This window comes from Odocoileus virginianus, chromosome 20, assembly GCF_023699985.2.
Source record: "Odocoileus virginianus isolate 20LAN1187 ecotype Illinois chromosome 20, Ovbor_1.2, whole genome shotgun sequence".
Classification (NCBI taxonomy): Eukaryota; Metazoa; Chordata; class Mammalia; order Artiodactyla; family Cervidae; genus Odocoileus; species Odocoileus virginianus.
Window position 1 is genome coordinate 47,034,786 of NC_069693.1, and position 18,229 is coordinate 47,053,014.

Sequence of the window (18,229 nt, forward strand, 5' to 3'; positions counted from 1 at the left end):
GAGTCTTTCAGGTCGCTTCTGCTGGACTAACCCTGAGACTTTCTGAAGAATGTGTTGTAAAACACAGGTATCACGTTATCTTAGGGAATCGTGTGCCTCTGGGCCAGCGCGCTTCCAGCCCACTTGACGCGGGTGGTCTCTGACGTTCCCTCCAGTTGTCCTGGGGGCCCAGGCTGGGTGGGCCAGCCTCGTGTTGGCAGCAGCCAGGGGCAACCCTTGTGTGCTCACCTGCATAGAGCTTGCAGTCCAGAGACAGCTGCTGCTCTCGGCACGCATGGGAGGCTGGACCTTTTTTCAGAGAGATGCTGGTTTTAAAGCAGAAGAAGGAACTCCCCTTTGGAAATTGCCGAGTCGGTGGCAGATTCTTTGAACAGACTTTCCAGGGGCTTCGGGATCAGGTTGATTGATCTTGGAAAGATGGGAGACTGGAGACAAGAGAAGGCCATGCTGTCTGGGCCCGTTTGATTTTTTCTGCGCAGTTCTATGGCAGCATTTTAAAAACATAACAGAAAAGTAGAGGGAGTTGTGCAGTGAGCACCCACTTACCTGACTCTGTAGCTCTCTGCCCCACTTCACCCCCACACACCTGTCCATCCATCCATTGTATAATGTTCTGTGTCTCTAGGTAAGTGGCAGACGTTAGTCTGTTTTACCCCTAAACACCTGCATGTGCACTGCACCGTCTGGAGCTCAGTATTTGCTTGTGACTCTGACCCTGCTTATTATTGCTTGTTTAACAAACAGAAAACCTATCAGGGCACAGTCGTGAGATAGCCAGTGACTTTAATGTGTGTCTTGTAAGCCAACTCAGAAGACGCATGTCCTGAAACTGCAACCTTGGGGAGGCTGGTGGAACCTTCCCAACAGTCGTCTGCCCGCCCTGCAGGCTCGGGCTGGTGCTGGACCCGCTTTCCCCATCCCTGTACCCCAGACCAAGTGGTGGCCGCGGAGCTGCTGTCTGGGCTCGGGTCCCTCCGGGCTCTGCTGCCTGGCCTTCCTCCCTGAAGTTGTGATGATGCAGCTCCTGCACTCGGAGACCATCCACGGCTCCCCCTGGGTGTTAGCTAAGGTTCTCAGACACAGAACCAGTTCCTTCATATAGAAAGAGAGCAGTGTAAGAAATTGGATTGCACAACTATGGAGACCCTGATCAATCCCAGGATCTCCAGCCTGGAGACCCAGAGGAGCCAATGGTGTAGTTCCAGTTTGAAGTCCGGCAGGAAGAGCCCATGTTTCGGTTCAAATCCGAAGCTTGGAAAAGACCAATGTCCCAGCTCAACACAGTCAGCCAGGAGAAAATTCCCCTGTGTTTGTGGGAGGGTTAGCCTTTTTGTCCACTTCAGGAAGAGCCCACGATTAGAGTTTGAAGTTAGAAAAGACTTATCTCCCAGCTTGCAGCTAGGCAGGAGGAGCTCCTCAATACTCGTGGGAGCACCAGCCTTCTGCTTGGTCCTTCAACTGATTGGATGTGGCCTACCACACGAGGGAGGGCAATCTGCTTTTTCTGTCAGATGGCAGATTGAAATGTCACCGTCATCCAGGAACACACAGGAATAATGTTTGACCAAGAATGTCTGCCCGCCTCCTGCCCCCATGGCCACATCCAGTTGACACATGAATTCTAGCACCACACACTGGCTATGGTGAGACCCCAGACCCTGCAGCTGGCAAGCAGGGCCCTGCATGAGCTGGTTCACTTCTTTGTGCACTTTGCTCATCTTTTCACTTTTTCACTTTTCACTGTTCACTCCACAAATACCTGTGCAAAGGAAGTGGAAGTGAAGGACTTTTCCCAGGGCATCTGCTGCACTGGCCATGGCCATGGGCATGCAGTGGGATCTCAGGTTGGCCTCAGGTGCCCTTTTCTCTCATTGTCCCCAGTAAATATACATGCACTGCTTTTGAAATAAGGCAGGAATGTGGTGTTTTTTTTTTTTAAAGAAAGATGACCTGATTTAAATCTTACTCTACAGCCCCATTACATTTTGGATTCCACCCCTGGTAAAGAGTCCCATGCTTACTCCCATTGTGGAGACTGATGGGAGGCTCATCACCTCGCCAGGGTGACCACTGCATGTCTTTCAAGGCAACAGCTCCTCATCACTGGAGCTGATCTGCAGAGGCTGGGTCTCAAAATGACCCCATTATCATGCTTTCTAAAGACATTTTTACTCTTAGAATGATTTAGGAACTTGTAAGATTTACTTGAAGCCACATTTGTTTGCGCGGCTCTCTTGCGAGCCTTCATGAGTGACCTCTTCACAAGCCCCACGCCCTGCCAACGCCCTTCCCTCTGATTACTGACTCTGCAGTGGAGGCCGGCTGACTCTACATTGAAGCCCTGTCCTCTCTCTGTCCCTGTAGTGCTTCACCGATACAGACACATCCTGGGCTTGTGGCAGCCGGATATCGGGCCGTACGGAGGACTGCTGAACGTGGTGGTAAGTCTGAAGAGCCTCAGGCCTGGATTCTTATCGATGGGACTTTGTCCACCTGCCCGAGGGGCAGGCCAGAGCAGTTTCCGCCTGACAAATAGTCACAAAGACTCAACGGGCCAGGTGTTATTTTCTAATGAGCAAAGATTGTTCTAAGTAGTTCTTGGCCCCCCGCCACATCCAGGGACATCATGATGCCAAATGCCTTACCTGGTCCCTGCCTCTTGGACGCCAAAAGCCATTGATTGTCACAGGCCCCGGACACTCCCGTCTTGGGTCGTGCACTGGCCCTTTGCCCTAAATTAGGGTCTGAAAGGACAGGAGGCAGCATGGTGCCCTCAGAGGCTGGCCCTGGATGGAAGGCCCATGCTGGCTCCACTCCAGGGACCGCACAGCACAGGCGTGGGGTGTGGCAGGCACCTGTCCCTCCTCTGCAAGCCTGCCCCCTGCCTCCTCAAGCAGCATTTTAACTTCCCTTTATTCAGTCTTTATGGCTGGTCCCAGCAGGAATGGCTGTTAGATATAAGCTTCTTGGTGGTAGCCAGGAGAAAAGTCTTTTGGTTTTAATCTTTATATGCTCCCTGATGACTTGCCTATCTTATGTAAAAAACTAGCTGATCAGTTTTTGGGTCCGTTTGAACAAATCCAGACCTGACTTTCCTTGGCTTTAACCGGAGTAGGCATCGAGGAGGACACGGCCCTCACTGGTGTTCTTGCTGGCACAACTACAGCCTCCAGGACAGAAGCCGGGAGGGGCCTTGTACTGAGCTCCAGGCGGGCGCCCATGCCTTGGTGTCACTGTGGCCGGCGGTGCAGGGAAGACCAAGCCAGGGGTCCTTCCGGCAGCCTGGTGTCCGTTCTGCTTGCCTCTCGCTGCATGTACGCCCGGTGGCCGGAAGCCTGAGTCCAGGGCTCTGGCCGCAGCTCGGGTCACGGCTGGCGGGTCTGCCTTGCTGCAGCTCTCGGGGCCCCGGGAGCCTGGTTCATGTGGACTGCCAGGTGACTCTGGTGACTCTGGGTTTTGCTCACCAGGTGGGGTTTGGTTAGGGATAAATATTGCTTCATATTCTTTATAATGTGGTGGAAACATCTGTTGAGAAACTCGCTTCACATTTATTTAATATTAATACCGCCAGGGAAGCCTTGCTGTTAGAACGTTCTCCCGGGGACAAGCCAGACATCTCCCAGTGTGGGCACATCCATCCTCTCCTTAGTTTCAGGCCGGGAGGGGGTCATTGCTTTTCTTACCGGCAGTGAGTAACAGAGTTGTGTGTGGTTTTTTTTTAAGGGCTTCTGAAAGCAGGGGATAATCAGGGGAAAGTAGAGCCCATGACAAAGCACTGCCAGCTAACCCCCCTCTCAGACAATTATGACTGAGCTCTGTCCTCCTCTGTCACTGGGGCCAGAAGCTGGGGACTCAACCCCCAGGGAGGCAGGACTGAGCGGGGGGCCACTGTGTGGGTGGCAGAGGTGCCCCCGCCTCTGCACGAGAACGTGCGCTTGCTGAGTGTGGTGCCCGGGGACTGCCCCTCCTTTGTCCCTGTCACTGCTTTTATCATGTGGCACTCTAAACACACATGGGGCGGCAGGGTGATGCCCAGATGCCCACCTCCTGGCAGCTGCCCTGGTGCCAAGTTCACGGCCCCTTTGCCTTTTCTTTTCGGTATTTTAATGCAAACCCCAGGCCCCTGTCAGTCCATGTTTGTGCTTCAGCGTGGGTCTCTAACTCTGGCACTCACACACGTGAGGTCTGACCACAGCTCACTAGAGCGGCACTGGTCCTTGGGTCACCTGAGGCCCCGTCCACGCTCGGGGTTCCCTGCCTGTCTCAGACCCACCCTCAGCTGCTGGCTCGGCCACCTCAGGATCTAAGCCAGGCCCTCCTGCTGCTCGTTGGTTTTGGCTCCTGAGTCTCGCCTGGCAAGAGCAGGCCCCGATTCTTCTCGGGTCAGCTGCCCCGTTGGGGGTCGCTCTCTGAATCGCTCCTGCTCCTGGTGTCTTTGGCTCCCCACCGCCATCCCCCATGCCCACTTCGGAGCTGGATGCTCTCTCTAAGGCTTGCTTGGATCCAGGTCTCACCACTGTATTTTCTAGTTAAAAATTAGTTAATTTCTTCAGCTTGGTTTAGTATAGTTACCAAAACTGTGAGGTCCATAAAGTGTACCTTGTGGCGATTTGAGGCACAAGTAACATCATGGAAGGAGTCGCCCTTCCAATCAGTCAAGGTACCCATCACCTCACAGTTTGATCCCTTTGCGAGGGGTGGGGAGAACTGTGATTTCTGTTTCTCAGCATATTTCAGTGATGTGACAGTGTTACCAGCTTTAGCCACCACATTTCACGTTGGGTAAACTACTTAAACTAGTTATTTAATTAATAATTAATTAATGGCAGGAGAAGCTGTGCTCCTCCTGCTGCTCTGGGTCCCTGCAGGACTGGGATGTGGATGCGGCTGGTCCTCACTGTTGGGGGGGGTTAGGGCGGGGATACTGTGCCTCACCCACCCCCACCCTCACCCTCGTGTGGACCTGCGTGCAGGTGGACGGCTTGTTCATCATTGGCTGGATGTACCTGCCTCCCCACGACCCTCACGTGGATGACCCGATGCGGTTCAAGCCCCTGTTCCGAATCCACCTGATGGAGAGGAAGTCGGCCACGGTGGAGTGCATGTACGGCCACAGAGGGCCCCACAACGGCCACGTCCAGGTGAGGCTGGGGCTCCTCGCTGCTCCCTGGGGCCCAGTGCCAGCTGCCTACTGGGGTCTTCCCAGAAGTGCCCCCTGCCCGGGTCGGTCAGCAGGAGTGGGGATTCAGGCTTGGCCCAGTCCTTCTGGGTGCTGTCGACGCTGCTGCCCCGCCTCAGAGATTCACTGGCTGGAGCCGTCCCTGCTTCTGCCTCCACTTAGAACCATTTGTCCTTCCAAGCGAGGTTCTTTTCTCCTTCTTTGCAAGGGTGTCTGCTTGGAATAAGACATTTTACTCTTGGGTGTGGGCCTGGCAGATAGCCACTCTCGAGCGAGTGAGCAAACGGGCGTCCTCCCTGTCTCAGTAGGAGAGTGCAGCTCTAGGACGCCCCCTGGGAGCAGCAACGCCTCCCCCTGGAAGGAAACCTGCGCTCAAGGGGGTCCTGAGTACCCTTCTAGGACTGCCCATGATCTGGCGGCCTCCGGGGCCCCCAGATGATGGGGGCATGGGAACGGGAGGGGCTGATGCACCCCTGCTCTGAGGGTGCCACTGGGGCTCACTGGTGACCCTCTCTCCATCTTGTGGACACTCAAGATCGTGAAGAAGGACGAGTTCTCCACCAAGTGCAACCAGACGGACCACCACAGGATGTCTGGCGGGCGGCAGGAGGTGAGGCCGACCCTCCTGTCCCAGGGGGTGATGTGAGGGTGGACGTGTGAAGGGAGGCCGCCTCCCGGGCTCATCCTCGTAGTGTGGATGTGTGTGCCGGGCTGAGGATAAACACGCCGAGTAGAAGTGGTTCTCTGACTGCTTCTCCATCGCCCCTTTGACAAGAGGCCCAAGGGCTGTGGGGTCTCATCACAGGTGTGAGTTGCAGGGAGACCAGAGGCTTTATCGGGATGAACCCCTTACGGCCAGAGGCTGGGCTGCCTGAGGTGCTGGGGGGTCCACCCCAGAGTCCCGGGGCAGGGAGCTTGCTGTCTGGCCCACAGTCACTCTGTCCATCTCAGCTGCTTGGGGTCTCTGTGCTGGCTCCTTCTGCTCCATCTCTCCACCTCTCTTTGTCTTTCCTCCAAGTGGGGAGTTGGAGGATGAGGTTCTTCGCGTGTCAGTTGAGACGTCTCCACTTAGCTGAGTCTTGCCAACCTAGAGAGTGGCTTCAGGCTCCAGGGGAAGAGGAGTTCTGATGGCTCTGAAGATAAAGTGAAAGCCTGAGCCGCCCTGTGCTCTGATGGTTGATAAAATTCTGGGCCACAGTGGTGCTTCCTAAGGGAGTGGAGGACTCCTGGTGGCCTCAGAGGGCAGGAAGGTGAACGGGCTGTGCTTATCACTGTCTCCAGGCGGAGACCTGTCCTTTGCCCCTGCAGGCCCTACTGGCTCTCACCCCTCCCTCTGCTCAGGAAGGAAGCCCCACCCCAGCCCTTCTCTGCCCTTACCAACGCCCAAAGCCTGCTCTGCATAAACTGCATCCTGAGGCTTGCCAACACCCCGCCCCCACCTCCACCTCCCCACGCTCTGGCCCCAGACTCCAGTTCTGGGTTACCTACTAGCTTTGTGCCACTTCCAAGGCCACATCCAGACTGTGTTGGCCCCCTCAGGACTGGGGTGTTTGGCTTGCTCCTTACCTGCCCCCCCTCACGCTGCAGCCTTATCTCTGGGCCCCTGAGGGCAGTGCAGGGCCTTGTCTTCTCAGACCCCGGCCTTGCGCCTATTGTCTGACTTCCATTGCTGATGGTGCCTGCTTTCTTCCTGGATGGGATGGCGAGGCTGAGCCACAATACCCACCCCCATCTGTCCAGATCCCGCGGCCTGAGGCTTCTGGAAATCGGAGAAGGGGGGAGCTGTGAGGAGGAGCAGGGATGGGAAAGGGAGGAGGGGATGGCGGGTCCCACTCGCGGCGTGCTCGGCCATGCAGAAAGCCTGTGGCGCTGGACGCCCTCAGTTGCACACAGTTGGTTTTATTTTGCTTTCCTTTGTCTTATATACTTTCTCACCACCTTCCCAAAATGATACTTCCTGAACTGTCACCATCAGATGCAGAATGCTCAGAATCCGGAGGGAGAAGAGTGCTGACGTGGCCCCACCAGGGTGGCCTCCAAGTCTATTCTCCATCATCCCTTGTTTCCCTCGGCCTTTGTGATATCACTGTGGTCTATCTAATTTGGATAGTTTTTCTGTTTTTTCATTTTCGTTTGTTTGTTTTTTAGCTTAACTGGTATTCCAGAAACATTTCCCAGTCTCATTAGTATTCTTTACAAACTTTTTTTTTTGACTGTGCTGTGTCACATGCGGGATCTTAGTTCCCTGACCAGGGATTGAACCCTTCCCCCCTGCATTAGAAGCACAGAGTCTTAACCACCAGATGGCCAGGGATGTCTCTGCAGACTTTAGTATTTATGCAGCGTTCTGTTCATCATCTTGCTTTGGTGTAACAACAGTAGGTGTATGACTGTCCTGCAGTTGGATGTGGGGTTTGAGCTCAGCTGTTCCCCTGTCATCTTCTTGACTACATGCTCAAGTGACCTGCCCTCCGGGAGCCTCAGCCCTTGTCTGTAAAACAGGGCCCTGAGATTGCCTATGGTCATAGGTGATTTGGAGGATTGAGTGGTCAATGGCTTAGAGGCAGGCCTGGTTGGAGCCACCCAGGAGAGACGCTGGGCATTATTTTCGTGACTGCTGCCTGGACTCTGCAAAAGCAGAATTGTATAAAAGGCCCTGAAGGTACTCCAGATTGTACTTCGGATTGTTTTCATACGCTGTCAGTTTGCTGTTTACAGCCCACCGTGACGCATGGGGCCCTCTGCCCTGCTGCACTCCTGCCAGCCCTGGCGTTGGCTGTGGCAGAGATGAGATCAGTGAGCATGTGGCCTCGGGTTATTAGCTTTAATTCTGTTACCTGCTAGCTGTGTGGCTCTGGAAAGTTCTGTAGACCAGGGAAGGTGTTAGCACCCAGCTCCTAGGCCACTGTGCAGAACGAGGTGATGGTGGTGGGGTGTTGACTGTGGTGAACCAGCCCTGGATCTGTAATGGACTTCTTGTCTGATATGTTCTAGGCCCCTGTGTTTTTTTTGTGTGGATACATATCTGATGAGATAATTTCATAGTGAGCGTATCTGTTCTGAGTAATTGGGTCTGGTTGGTATTCCTAATGACTGACCTCATGTGAAGGAAATAAGATTATGACGGTTCACAAGCCAGTTTCTTGGCTCTCAGCTCAAGTCTGATTATGTGCCGTGGCAGCACTGAAATCCTTGCTCGCTATATTCCCTCGCCTCCATCTTCATCTGTTATTTCTCTATTTGATTTTTTTTTAAGGGCCTCTCCTCCATGAGCTCAGCCATGTAAGTGGGAGGTTTTGATTTTGATGAAGTCTGACCTGTCAGGTTTTTTCTAAGTTATTGTTTTACCCCCAGACTGCAAAGAGAGTGTGTTTCTCTCTGTTGTTTTCAGGAGTTTGGTTACATTTTGGTCTGTGGCCTGTCTTGAATGGTTCCTGTGTGTGGCGGGGATCGCTTCTTTGTCCCCTGTCATTGTCTGGTTTGTGCCCCATTTGTGGAAAAGAAAGACTTTTTCCCTGTTGGGTGGCTTGGATGCTGTGGTTTAAAGTCCATTCCTGAGACACACGTGGGTGTTTCTAGGTTCTCTCTATTTTTTTTTTTTTTTTTTTGGCTGTGCCACATGTCTTGCTGCATCTCAGTTCCCTGACCAGAGACTGAACCTGGTCCATGGCAGTGAAAACTCAGAGTCCTAACCCCAAGACCACCAGCGAACTCTCTCCAGGTCTGTCCTTAGCTCTGACCTCACGCTCAGCCACCACTTTGGTTACTCTCGCTTTGTAGTGAGTCAGTCACGCTAGCCTGCATCCTCTAGCCTTGTTCTTTTGCAAGGTTGCTCTGGATGTTCCAAATGGATTTCAGAATCAGCTCGGGTGTTTCTCCAGAGAGCCTGATGGGATTACGACTGGCCTGGTGTTGAGTCTGTAGGTCAATTTGAGACAGTTGTGACCTAATACTGAGTCTTCTGGTCCACAGGTGTCTCTGCCCTGTGGGCCTCTTCACCCCCTTTCAGCAGCATCTTGGGGTTTTCGGAGTAGAAGTATCACCCATGCTTTGTGTTCATTCCTAAGTCTGTGTGTTTTTTGAGGCTGTTGTAAATAGGATTTTAAAACTTTCATTTTCCAATTTTGTTCTGTTAGTATATAAAAATTCAGTTGATAATTATTTATTGACTGTGTATTTCTAACAGTTGTTTATTTCAGTCACTAAGTAATTTCTATTCTTTGCCAGGGTTTGGGCAGTAACATATTAAAGCAGTTGACAGATAGTAGCTTTTTTTTTTTTTTTTTTTTTTGGTAAACTGTCTTTGCTTCTGTTTGTAGAGTTAATTCTAGATAGTCACTGGAAACACTGTACTGAGTTAGGAACACATAACTGTGGATTAGCAATATTGAATGTACCGAATGAAACAATGAAGCACTAAATATCCTTTGCATAGCTTGATGCCATAATGAATTATGGGGCTTTGTGGATGCACTATTTATAAAAGTTTTCTTTTTACAAATACACTTACTGACCATAACTAGGAAGACACCTTTTAAAAAGGAAAGTCCACCCATACTCTCTACCCTGCCCATCCCTGTCCTATACTCACTGGGGGCTGCAGAAAGCAAACTCGGCCAGCACGGGGGTCTGATGCACCCACTCCCCCAGAAGCCCGACAACCAGTGTAGATGCCACCGTCTAGTTGGCATGGAAGCGAGGCTTGCAGCAAGTGCTGTGGCCCCAGCCTCCCCGAAGGACGCCCATGGTCCCTGTGTGTCCTTCCCACTGAAGTTGAGAATGCGAGGACCAGAGCCCCGGGTGCCTCAGCAGGGAACGGAGGCTGGAAGCTGGGAGAAAGAATGCATGCACTCCCGTTCCTCCTGCCCAGCTTCCTTCTTCATGCCGTCCATGCGCCATCACAGCAGGCAGCCTCTCCGCGCCCTCGTGTCGGGGTGGTTTTGTGACCTGTGTTCTCTTGGAAGGAATTCCGCACGTGGCTAAGGGAGGAGTGGGGCCGGACGCTGGAGGACATTTTCCATGAGCACATGCAGGAGCTCATCCTGATGAAGTTCATCTACACCAGTCAGTACGAGTGAGTGCAGCTCCTGGCTGGGGGCGGGCAGTCTCTCCCTCTCAGGTGCTGTGTGCACAGGCCCTCTCTTCTCAGTGCTGTGAACACAGTCCTTTTGGGTGCTGTGAACACAGTCCCTTTGGGTGCTGTGAACACAGTCCCTCTCTTCTGGGTGCTGTGAACACAGTCCCTCTCTTCTGGGTGCTGTGAACACAGTCACTCTGGGTGCTGTGAATGACGGCCTTCTCTTTGGGTACTGTGAACATGGACCCTCTGGGTACTGTGAGCACAGTCCTGCTCTCTCTGGGTACTATGACCAGAGGCCCTGTCCCCTGACCCACCTTGGTATCTGTTTTCTGCCTGTCTGACCACCATCACCCACCAGCTGTGTTCTCACAGGCCTGGCCTGTGTGTTAGAGCCTCATGTTCCCTTCCCCATGTCGACCTTGGCAGCCTCATATCTCCCCCTGCTGTCATGCTCTCTGCCCTTGGACCCTGTCCTGCTGCCTCTGTTTAGCGTCTTGGCAGCCTCAGGAATCCCCACCCCAGGGTGTGCCATGCACACCAGGGTGTGCACCCACCTCCAGGGGTGAGTGGAGCTCAGGAAGGAGGGGTGCCCCTGCTCCCACGGGCCTTGGCGGGGACCTAACGCTGCCCACCCTGTGTAGCGTGGCCAGCGGGCATGAGCCGCATGTTCTGCCCCCGTGCCCATGGGCTGTGCCAATCGTGCTCTCATGCTACCCCTCTTCCCCTGCACAGCAACTGCCTGACCTATCGCCGCATCTACCTCCCTCCCAGCCACCCGGATGACCTCATCAGGCCGGGCCTCTTCAAGGGCACCTACGGCAGCCACGGCCTGGAGATTGTCATGCTCAGCTTCCATGGGAAGCGTGCCAGGGGCACGAAGATCACGGTGGGTCCCAGGGGCCGCCCTGCCGGGCCCAGCACCACGTGACTGTGATCACATCATCCTGGCGTAGGGCAGCTCGGGTTGTGCCCCAGCTAGTCACAGCGGGCCTCAGACTGTGGCAGCACTTCCCCGGGGGGCTTGCCGGGAACTTGGTGTCTCGGGTCCCACCTGGACCTGCTGATTCAGGGCCCACCTTTCACACGATCCCCCGGGGATTCTGAACATTTCCAAGGCAGCCTTTCCTGCACAGTCCTCAGCTCTGGCCATACCCCAGGATTCCTGGGGAGACAGAGAAAGCCCTGATGCTGGCCCTACCCCAGAGGCTCTGACCTAATGGGGGTAGGCTGGGTGGGGGGCTCCAGGAGCTCCCCAGGTGACCCTCTGCTTTATCACTTGGGCCCCCACGGCCTGTCTGGGCCTCAGCAGCTTGGGAACACGCCGGGAGGGCCGCTGAGCTGAGTGGGGGCCCTGGACGAAGGGCCCCTTGTCGCCTGTTCCAGGCACACAATCTGGGCTGGTGTTTCCGGCTGTCCCTCCCTGACCGGGGAGGGTTCGCAGGCCTCTCGAGGCTCCATCACTTCAGCTGTCAACATAGGGTGGCTCCCACCCAAGGTCTTCAGTGTAGGGATGCTTGTGGGCCCTCCCAGGGTCACCCGTGGGTACTGTCATTCCCTGTCCTCAAAGGCCTTTCACAGGAGGCTGCCTGCTCTGGGCACTGTTTTTTTTTTAAAGGACATATCAGATATTCCGACTGGTAAGGGGTCACTGCCAAACCAGTGGTAAGGCTGAGCAAGCACGCTCAGCCGAAGGCAGGACTGGGGCTGGAGGCTCAGCACAGTCTCTGAGCCTGCTGACGGCTGCACACTGGCTTCACAGGGCGACCCCAACATCCCTGCCGGGCAGCAGACGGTAGAGATTGACCTCAGGCACCGCATCCAGCTGCCTGATGGCGAGAGCCTGCGCGACTTCAACGAGCTCTCCCGCGTTGTCCTGGAGGTGCGTGAGCAGGTGCGCCAGGAGCAGGAGCAGGAAGGCGGGCCCGAGGATGTCGAGGGCCTTGGCCAGCAGAGCCCCCAGCCCTGTGAGGAGCCTCCCGCCGAGCCGGCCCAGGCGCCTGGGGACAGAGGGGCTGCGGCCGCAGCTGAGCCACCTGCCCAGTCAGGGCAGGGGCAGCCGTTCGTGCTGCCAGTGGGCGTGAGCTCGAGGAATGAGGACTATCCCCGGACCTGCAGGATGTGGTAAGGATGGGGGCGTGGGCTTCCGGGGTCCCCTGCCAGACCAGCACAGAGGCGGCCTGACATGGGGTCGACCCCGCACGGGGCGGGGGGCATTGCACCGTGGGAAGCTCTGCCCATGTGTTCCAGGTCCCGGGTGGCCAATGCCACTCCCTGGGCCCCACGCCAAGCTCCCCAAAAGCGATTTAGGCATTGGTGCGGACTTGACAGACAAAATTCATTACATCCTCTTCATGTTAATACTGTTGTGATAAAAGAGGCTGAATATGGGTTTTCCAGAGGGAAGCATACACAATAGTGTTTCAGTGTAACTTCACCTGCTGTGAATTTTTGTAAGTCATAAAGAAGACAGATCTCATGTCCCTGGGAAACTTGACAACTTGCAGCATCTCATGGCTAGCTCAGAGCCCTCGGGCAGAGCCGGCCTGGAAGCTCTGGTCCAGCCCCGGCTATGTCACCAGAGCATCTCTACCCCAAGCTGAGTGTAGTAGGGGCTTGGCTGGGAGGGGTGCATCCGTCCCCTGGCCCTGCTGCAAAGCCTGTGCAGCACATGTGTCTGTGTGTCCAAGCTTGGTGCCCAGAAGCCATCAGAGCCGCAGGCCCTCGGGCGCAGGGCTGCTGTCCCCTCCCGCCCAGCAGAGCCTCAGTGCGGCAGGCAGAGGTGAGGTCCTGGGCATTATTCCACACAACGGGAGGGTCAGGCCAGTCCTAACTCCTCGTCATCTGTCAGAAATATTGAGTTCTTTGCAAGAGACATAAACACATTAGAGCCCATGTCTCCAAATGTGGCTGTAATGGATATTTGCAAGTTTTGCTTTTTACATGCTGATAAGTCATTGACTACATTTGAGTTGTTCATATGTGCACGTGACTATCCCGGGAACTGAGATTTCTGTTGCCTGGGTCTGTGCCATGAAGAAGTGCACTTTGGGGCAGCAATATGGGGGGGAGCTGCCTGAGACCCTCGTCCTTGCGTTGGGTGAGTTGGTAGAGAGCTGCAGTCAGTGGGGTGAGCCCAGCTGTCCGGGGCGAAGCAGCAGGCCTGCTCACGCCCTCTAAGTGAATGCCAGCCTCCCTGAGGGTGCCGAGCCCACCAGCTGACTCCGTGGATTGCCTGCTGCTGGAGGATGGTAGACGTAGCCCATGTGGGATGTTGGGGGGAGGGGGTGTTCCAGAATGTCCCGGACCATGAGGTGATGGGCCTGGGCCACTGTGCGCCTTCAAGGGCCCCACTCACCCTCTGTCCCCACGCTGTCTTATTTTTGTTCAGTTTCTACGGCACCGGCCTCATCGCCGGCCACGGCTTCACCAGCCCTGAGCGCACCCCTGGGGTCTTTGTCTTATTCGACGAGGACCGCTTCGGGTTCATCTGGCTGGAGCTGAAGTCCTTCAGCCTCTACAGCAGGGTCCAGGCCGCCTTCCGGAACGCAGACGCCCCGTCCCCGCAGGCCTTTGAGGAGATGCTCAAGAACATCCAGTCCCTCACCTCCTGACGGTCCGCCTCCCCACGGCGGGCAACTCGGGGCTGGGAGGGCAGCAGCATGCGCTCGGGGGGACTCGGCCAACACCCGACACCCCCCTGCTCGCAGGAGCCTTGGCGTGGCCGCCCAGATGCTTTCCACGGAGCGCACCGCACGCCTGCATATCCGCCAGTAGCAACAGGAGGGCTGAGCATGTCTTGAAAAAAACAACAGAACCGGAACAAACTGACCTGGAGGACGGGCCACGGGGTGTGTAGGGACTGAACTGGAGAGACTGGCCGTTTTCTAGGGAGAACACAGTCCTCCTCCAGGGAGGGTCACTCCGCATGCATGGTCTGCTGCCTCCAGCTCATGGAAGGGGTCCTGGGGGAGGCGTGCTGGCTCCACCATCCCCTCTGCAGGGAGCAAGCCGGAGGGCCACGGTGGCTTCCATGCAGCCTGGGCGGGTGGGGGCGCTGTGTGTGGAATAGGAGCTCCGGGGAGAGGGGGTATGGGGCTCGAGACCCACTTTTACACCTACTCGCTTGGATTTTGGACAAATGCACGTCACTCCAATCTCAGTTTCCAAGATCAATGAAATGGGGCCGGTGATACGGGTCACAAGGAGATGCCCACTGCAGGCTGTCCAGTAGCTCGGTGGCCCTGGTCCAGCACCGCCCGGCCCTGGTCCCTGCAGCACTGGGTGCCTGCCTGGCATCTCTCAGGTTTAGAACCGAGACCTGCACTGCAGCTGTTCCGACAGGCAGTCACTGAGCGCCCTCCCCCCTCCCCCGCCCCACCCTCACTGGTGTGAGACTGCGAGTTGCAGCTGCCAGTCTCAGAACCGGGGACAGGGCCTCTCGGAGATGACCCATGTCTGCTCCCCTGCGTGGTTTATGAGGTGCCACTCTTGAAAGGGGTGAAACATCGGGAGGGCTCATGCCATGTGTTTGACGCCCCTCTGCAGGGGAGAGGGCAGCTTTCTGGAAGTGTCAGGGGACCAGGCCCCTCCAGCGTGGAGACGCTGGGCGCTGACCCTTCTGCTGGCACTGTCCCCGTTGTCGTGTTGACCCCTGCATTTGGGAACCCCCACGAGGCCTGATCTTGCCATCCCCTGAAAAATGGAGCCCCGTGTGCCCAGGCACAGACCTGCTGGAGTTCTGCTCAGCCCTCCCTGCCACCTGGCAAGCAAGCATCACCGCACCTGCCTGCCAGGGCTGGTGGCTCCCCGGGGTGGATGGACTCTGTTGCGTCCCAGCTGCTTGTCCTTGTTGGGTTCCCCAGGGAGGGGCAGGGTGCCTTCATGTAGAGCCCAACCTGAGGTGCCCCATGAAATGTGTCCTGTGTTTCCTGGTAGAGTTCTTCCTGACCAGCTCTTTTCTCAAATAACTTCAGTCCCAGCTTCAGTCCATTTGGCTACTTGGGCCTTCCTTCCTTTGCTGCCCAGAAGCAACAAGCTCTGGGCATGGCCCTGAAATGCAAACTAGGCTTCCCAGGACCAGGACTCTGGGGTCCACCCTGGGCCATCGCCGGGCACCGTCGGCCGAGTCTCATCAGAGACACCACCGCACACCTCCCAGATCCTTCCAGCAGGACTCGCGGTCGGGTGGGGACGTGGTCCCAGTCCCTGCATCTTGCAGGACTGAGCCTCAAAGCCTGTCGCCCTCCCCCCTCTCACAGCGTGGCTGTTCTTCTCTTGTGCCAAGTGTGGCTGTCCCCAGTGGTGTAGCCACAAAGCCTTGAGGACAGTGAAAACAGGACAGCTGGGCGCTCGGCTGTTCCTCTCTAGGTTTCACCACTGTTTAAATAAAATCAAGAAAATGCGTGTTTTACCTAGAGCTAAGGGACTGTCTCTGTCTGAGGCCCCCAGCATTGTAAAGATGAGCACTTCTGATTAAAAACCAACCCCAAACTAAATGCTCTCCTGCCTTTAGTGTCTGGCCTACGCGTGGTTGCCGCTAACAGCGACTAAAATAACCCTGGGCTGCTGGCTGCGTTCATGTTGGCCTCAGTTTCGGGTGTCAGGTGGGGCCTGTGGGTGGCAGCGGCCTGGGTGTCGCCGGGCAGGGCAGCAGGAGAGAAGGGCGTGGGCTTGTCGTCCACCCCGAGGTCTCCTAGTCTCCCACTGTACTTAGTTTCCAGTTCTGGAAGCCCCAGTTCCCAGTTCTGTAGGTGAGGTGCGTGGACAGTGGCGGTTCTGTGCATAGATCCAGTACCGGCCACTCCCCCTCATGGAAGGTCAGCCGGCCCAGGAGGGGACCTTCCAACCAGTTAACTCACTGTGGGCAAGGATTCAAAAAGGCTGAGGGTGTTGTCTGAGGCTTTGGATAAAGCCGGTTCCAATGGGGATCTCTAATGACCCAGGTTAGGGACTGGCCATGCTCCTGTGGGGCTTGAACTGGGGGTGGCAGGTGGACCTCGGGCGGTCTTTGGATGTTCCCCATGGTGGGCATCACCTTCACTGCTACTTTTGCTGCTGTGAGGTTGGGTATGGGGTAGAGGAAAGCTTGGGTACCTCTCTGCATACCTGGAGAGCTCCACGCTCTGGGAGTTGATTAGAAACGTGATTGGAGATTTCAGACACAGGTCATGGGGATTCTTCATTTTGGGGCTGGAGGTGTTTGGTGTGAGGTTGTGGCAAATGACCTTATTTTTTTGGCTTTGTGATGTAGGCCTGGCACTATACCCAGATCTGTTCCTCGCCCTCCCCCTGTGCCTCCCGGGGCTCAGAGCTCCAGCATCTAATGCTGGGTGTGAACAGGTTTAGGGGCATTGTGGTGGGAGGGTTTCAGTCTCCTTCCTCTGTCGGTTCAGACTGTAGCCTCCCTTCCTAGCCTTGCCCTGGCCCCTCCTCTGGGACAGTCCAGCTCACTGTGGCTGGTGCTCCAGGCCGCTGCTGCCCGGCTCCTCCCCTTGTCCCCTCTGGCCCTGACACCAGGCCTGGTGTCCCCACTCCGTTCAGGGCACCTGTGTCCCTGGCTGATGAGGAGGGTGGGAGAGTGTACAGCTGTCTAACTAGCTACATTCCCACTGCCTGCAGAACAAGCTCAGAGGTGAAGCTGTCCTGCCTGACTTTCTCACTGACAACTTGGCGTCGTTCCCAGACAGCCAGACCCCTCCCTCAGCCAGCCGCCCTCTTGTCTGACACTTCAAGACTGCCTTCACTTTTCAGGTTGCCTGGGCTTTCTGCCACTGCCGCTGAGAGGTCTCTTTAGTGCTCGTGAGCCGAGCCGAAGCGGGTCAGAAACCTGCTCAGCCCCTTGTCATTTGGGGAATTCCCCAGCCTCATGACTGTGGTATCTCGAGTGTGAACTGGGAGCACCTGACTGTGACTTGGTAGCTGTGTTCTCCTGGATACTTTCATGTTTTAACTTATAAGAATTCTCATGTGAGTGTTCTCATGTAACCCTCACCTGCCTTGAGGGTATGATGCCCCAATTCACGGACTCCATAACTCCATCTGCAGTGTATTTTGTATGTTCTCAGAACTATTTAGACAGAGAAGAAAACCACACTCTGTCAGTTTGCCTGATAATGTGAATGGGAACCACATGGAGGCCTGTGTCATTTACAGCTCAGCGGCCGGCAGGCCAGCCTTCTGGGGCCCAGGGTCACCAGCAGTGACACCTGAGGCTGCAGCAGAAAAGTAAGCTTCTTCTGAGTCCTTTCTGCGCTTGCAGGGAGACCTGCCAGAACATGCGAAGGGATGGGAACTTTTGCTTTTTTTTTTTTTTTTAAGCCTAATTCTAATTTTGGTTGTTGTTTGAGATCATGAAGCCTGCTTGGAGAAGAAAAACATTTATCCTGTTTGATCTTGAAACCCCACCCCCCAAGTGATGAAGACAACAGTTGAGATGGAGGCTGTGATCACTCAGGCATCCCCTCGGGCTTGCCGGGTGGGGCAGGGTCAGGCCCCCAGGAAGCTCTGACTTGTGACCTGGACTTGACAACCTTGGGGTGCTGTTTCTCCATAAAGCAGTTTTTGAAATCTTGTGTGCTTTGTAATTTGTTTCTTTTGCGATATGATTCAGATGGAGCCTGGAGCTCTAAGTGACATGGACTCTGGATGTGGGCAGGGGCCAATCACAGGAGAGTGGTTGTTGGTTGACAGAGGGGACTGGGTCACCAGTGCGGGGGTGGGGCCTTCCCAAGGGGTCTGTGCTTCTTACATCCAGTCTTGATAGTTGTGATTTTCCCCGTTATGGAACAGAGTGGTGAGTGACCCTTGGGAACTCAGACAGTGGTAGGCCCCTGGATCCCTCCCTTTGGTCTGGGACCTGTACCCTCTCCCCAAGGGTAGGGCTGCAGTGGGTTCTCTTAGTCTGAAGTCTAAGTAAGTTGCCATTTCTGAGAACAGAAGGGCGGGATAGATAAGGGCAGGGATGTGCTCAG

The 18,229-nt window shown here is 55.4% G+C and overlaps 1 protein-coding gene across 3 annotated transcripts in view; it reads left to right on the forward strand.

Moving 5' to 3' along the window:
- Positions 1–15,754, forward strand: part of FBXO31 (F-box protein 31) — a 34,392-nt gene extending 18,638 nt beyond the window's left edge. For 2 of the 3 annotated variants that reach the window (XM_070451425.1, XM_070451427.1), the window contains 7 exons: positions 2,365–2,441; positions 4,974–5,141; positions 5,715–5,789; positions 10,144–10,253; positions 10,992–11,145; positions 12,019–12,380; positions 13,648–15,754. In XM_070451425.1, the coding sequence (XP_070307526.1) occupies positions 2,365–2,441; positions 4,974–5,141; positions 5,715–5,789; positions 10,144–10,253; positions 10,992–11,145; positions 12,019–12,380; positions 13,648–13,870 (1,169 nt within the window). In that variant the 3' untranslated portion in view covers positions 13,871–15,754. The remainder of the gene's footprint in view (positions 1–2,364; positions 2,442–4,973; positions 5,142–5,714; positions 5,790–10,143; positions 10,254–10,991; positions 11,146–12,018; positions 12,381–13,647) is intronic. The other variant, XM_070451426.1, reaches the window with a different exon arrangement.
- Positions 15,755–18,229: the final 2,475 nt, after the last annotated feature.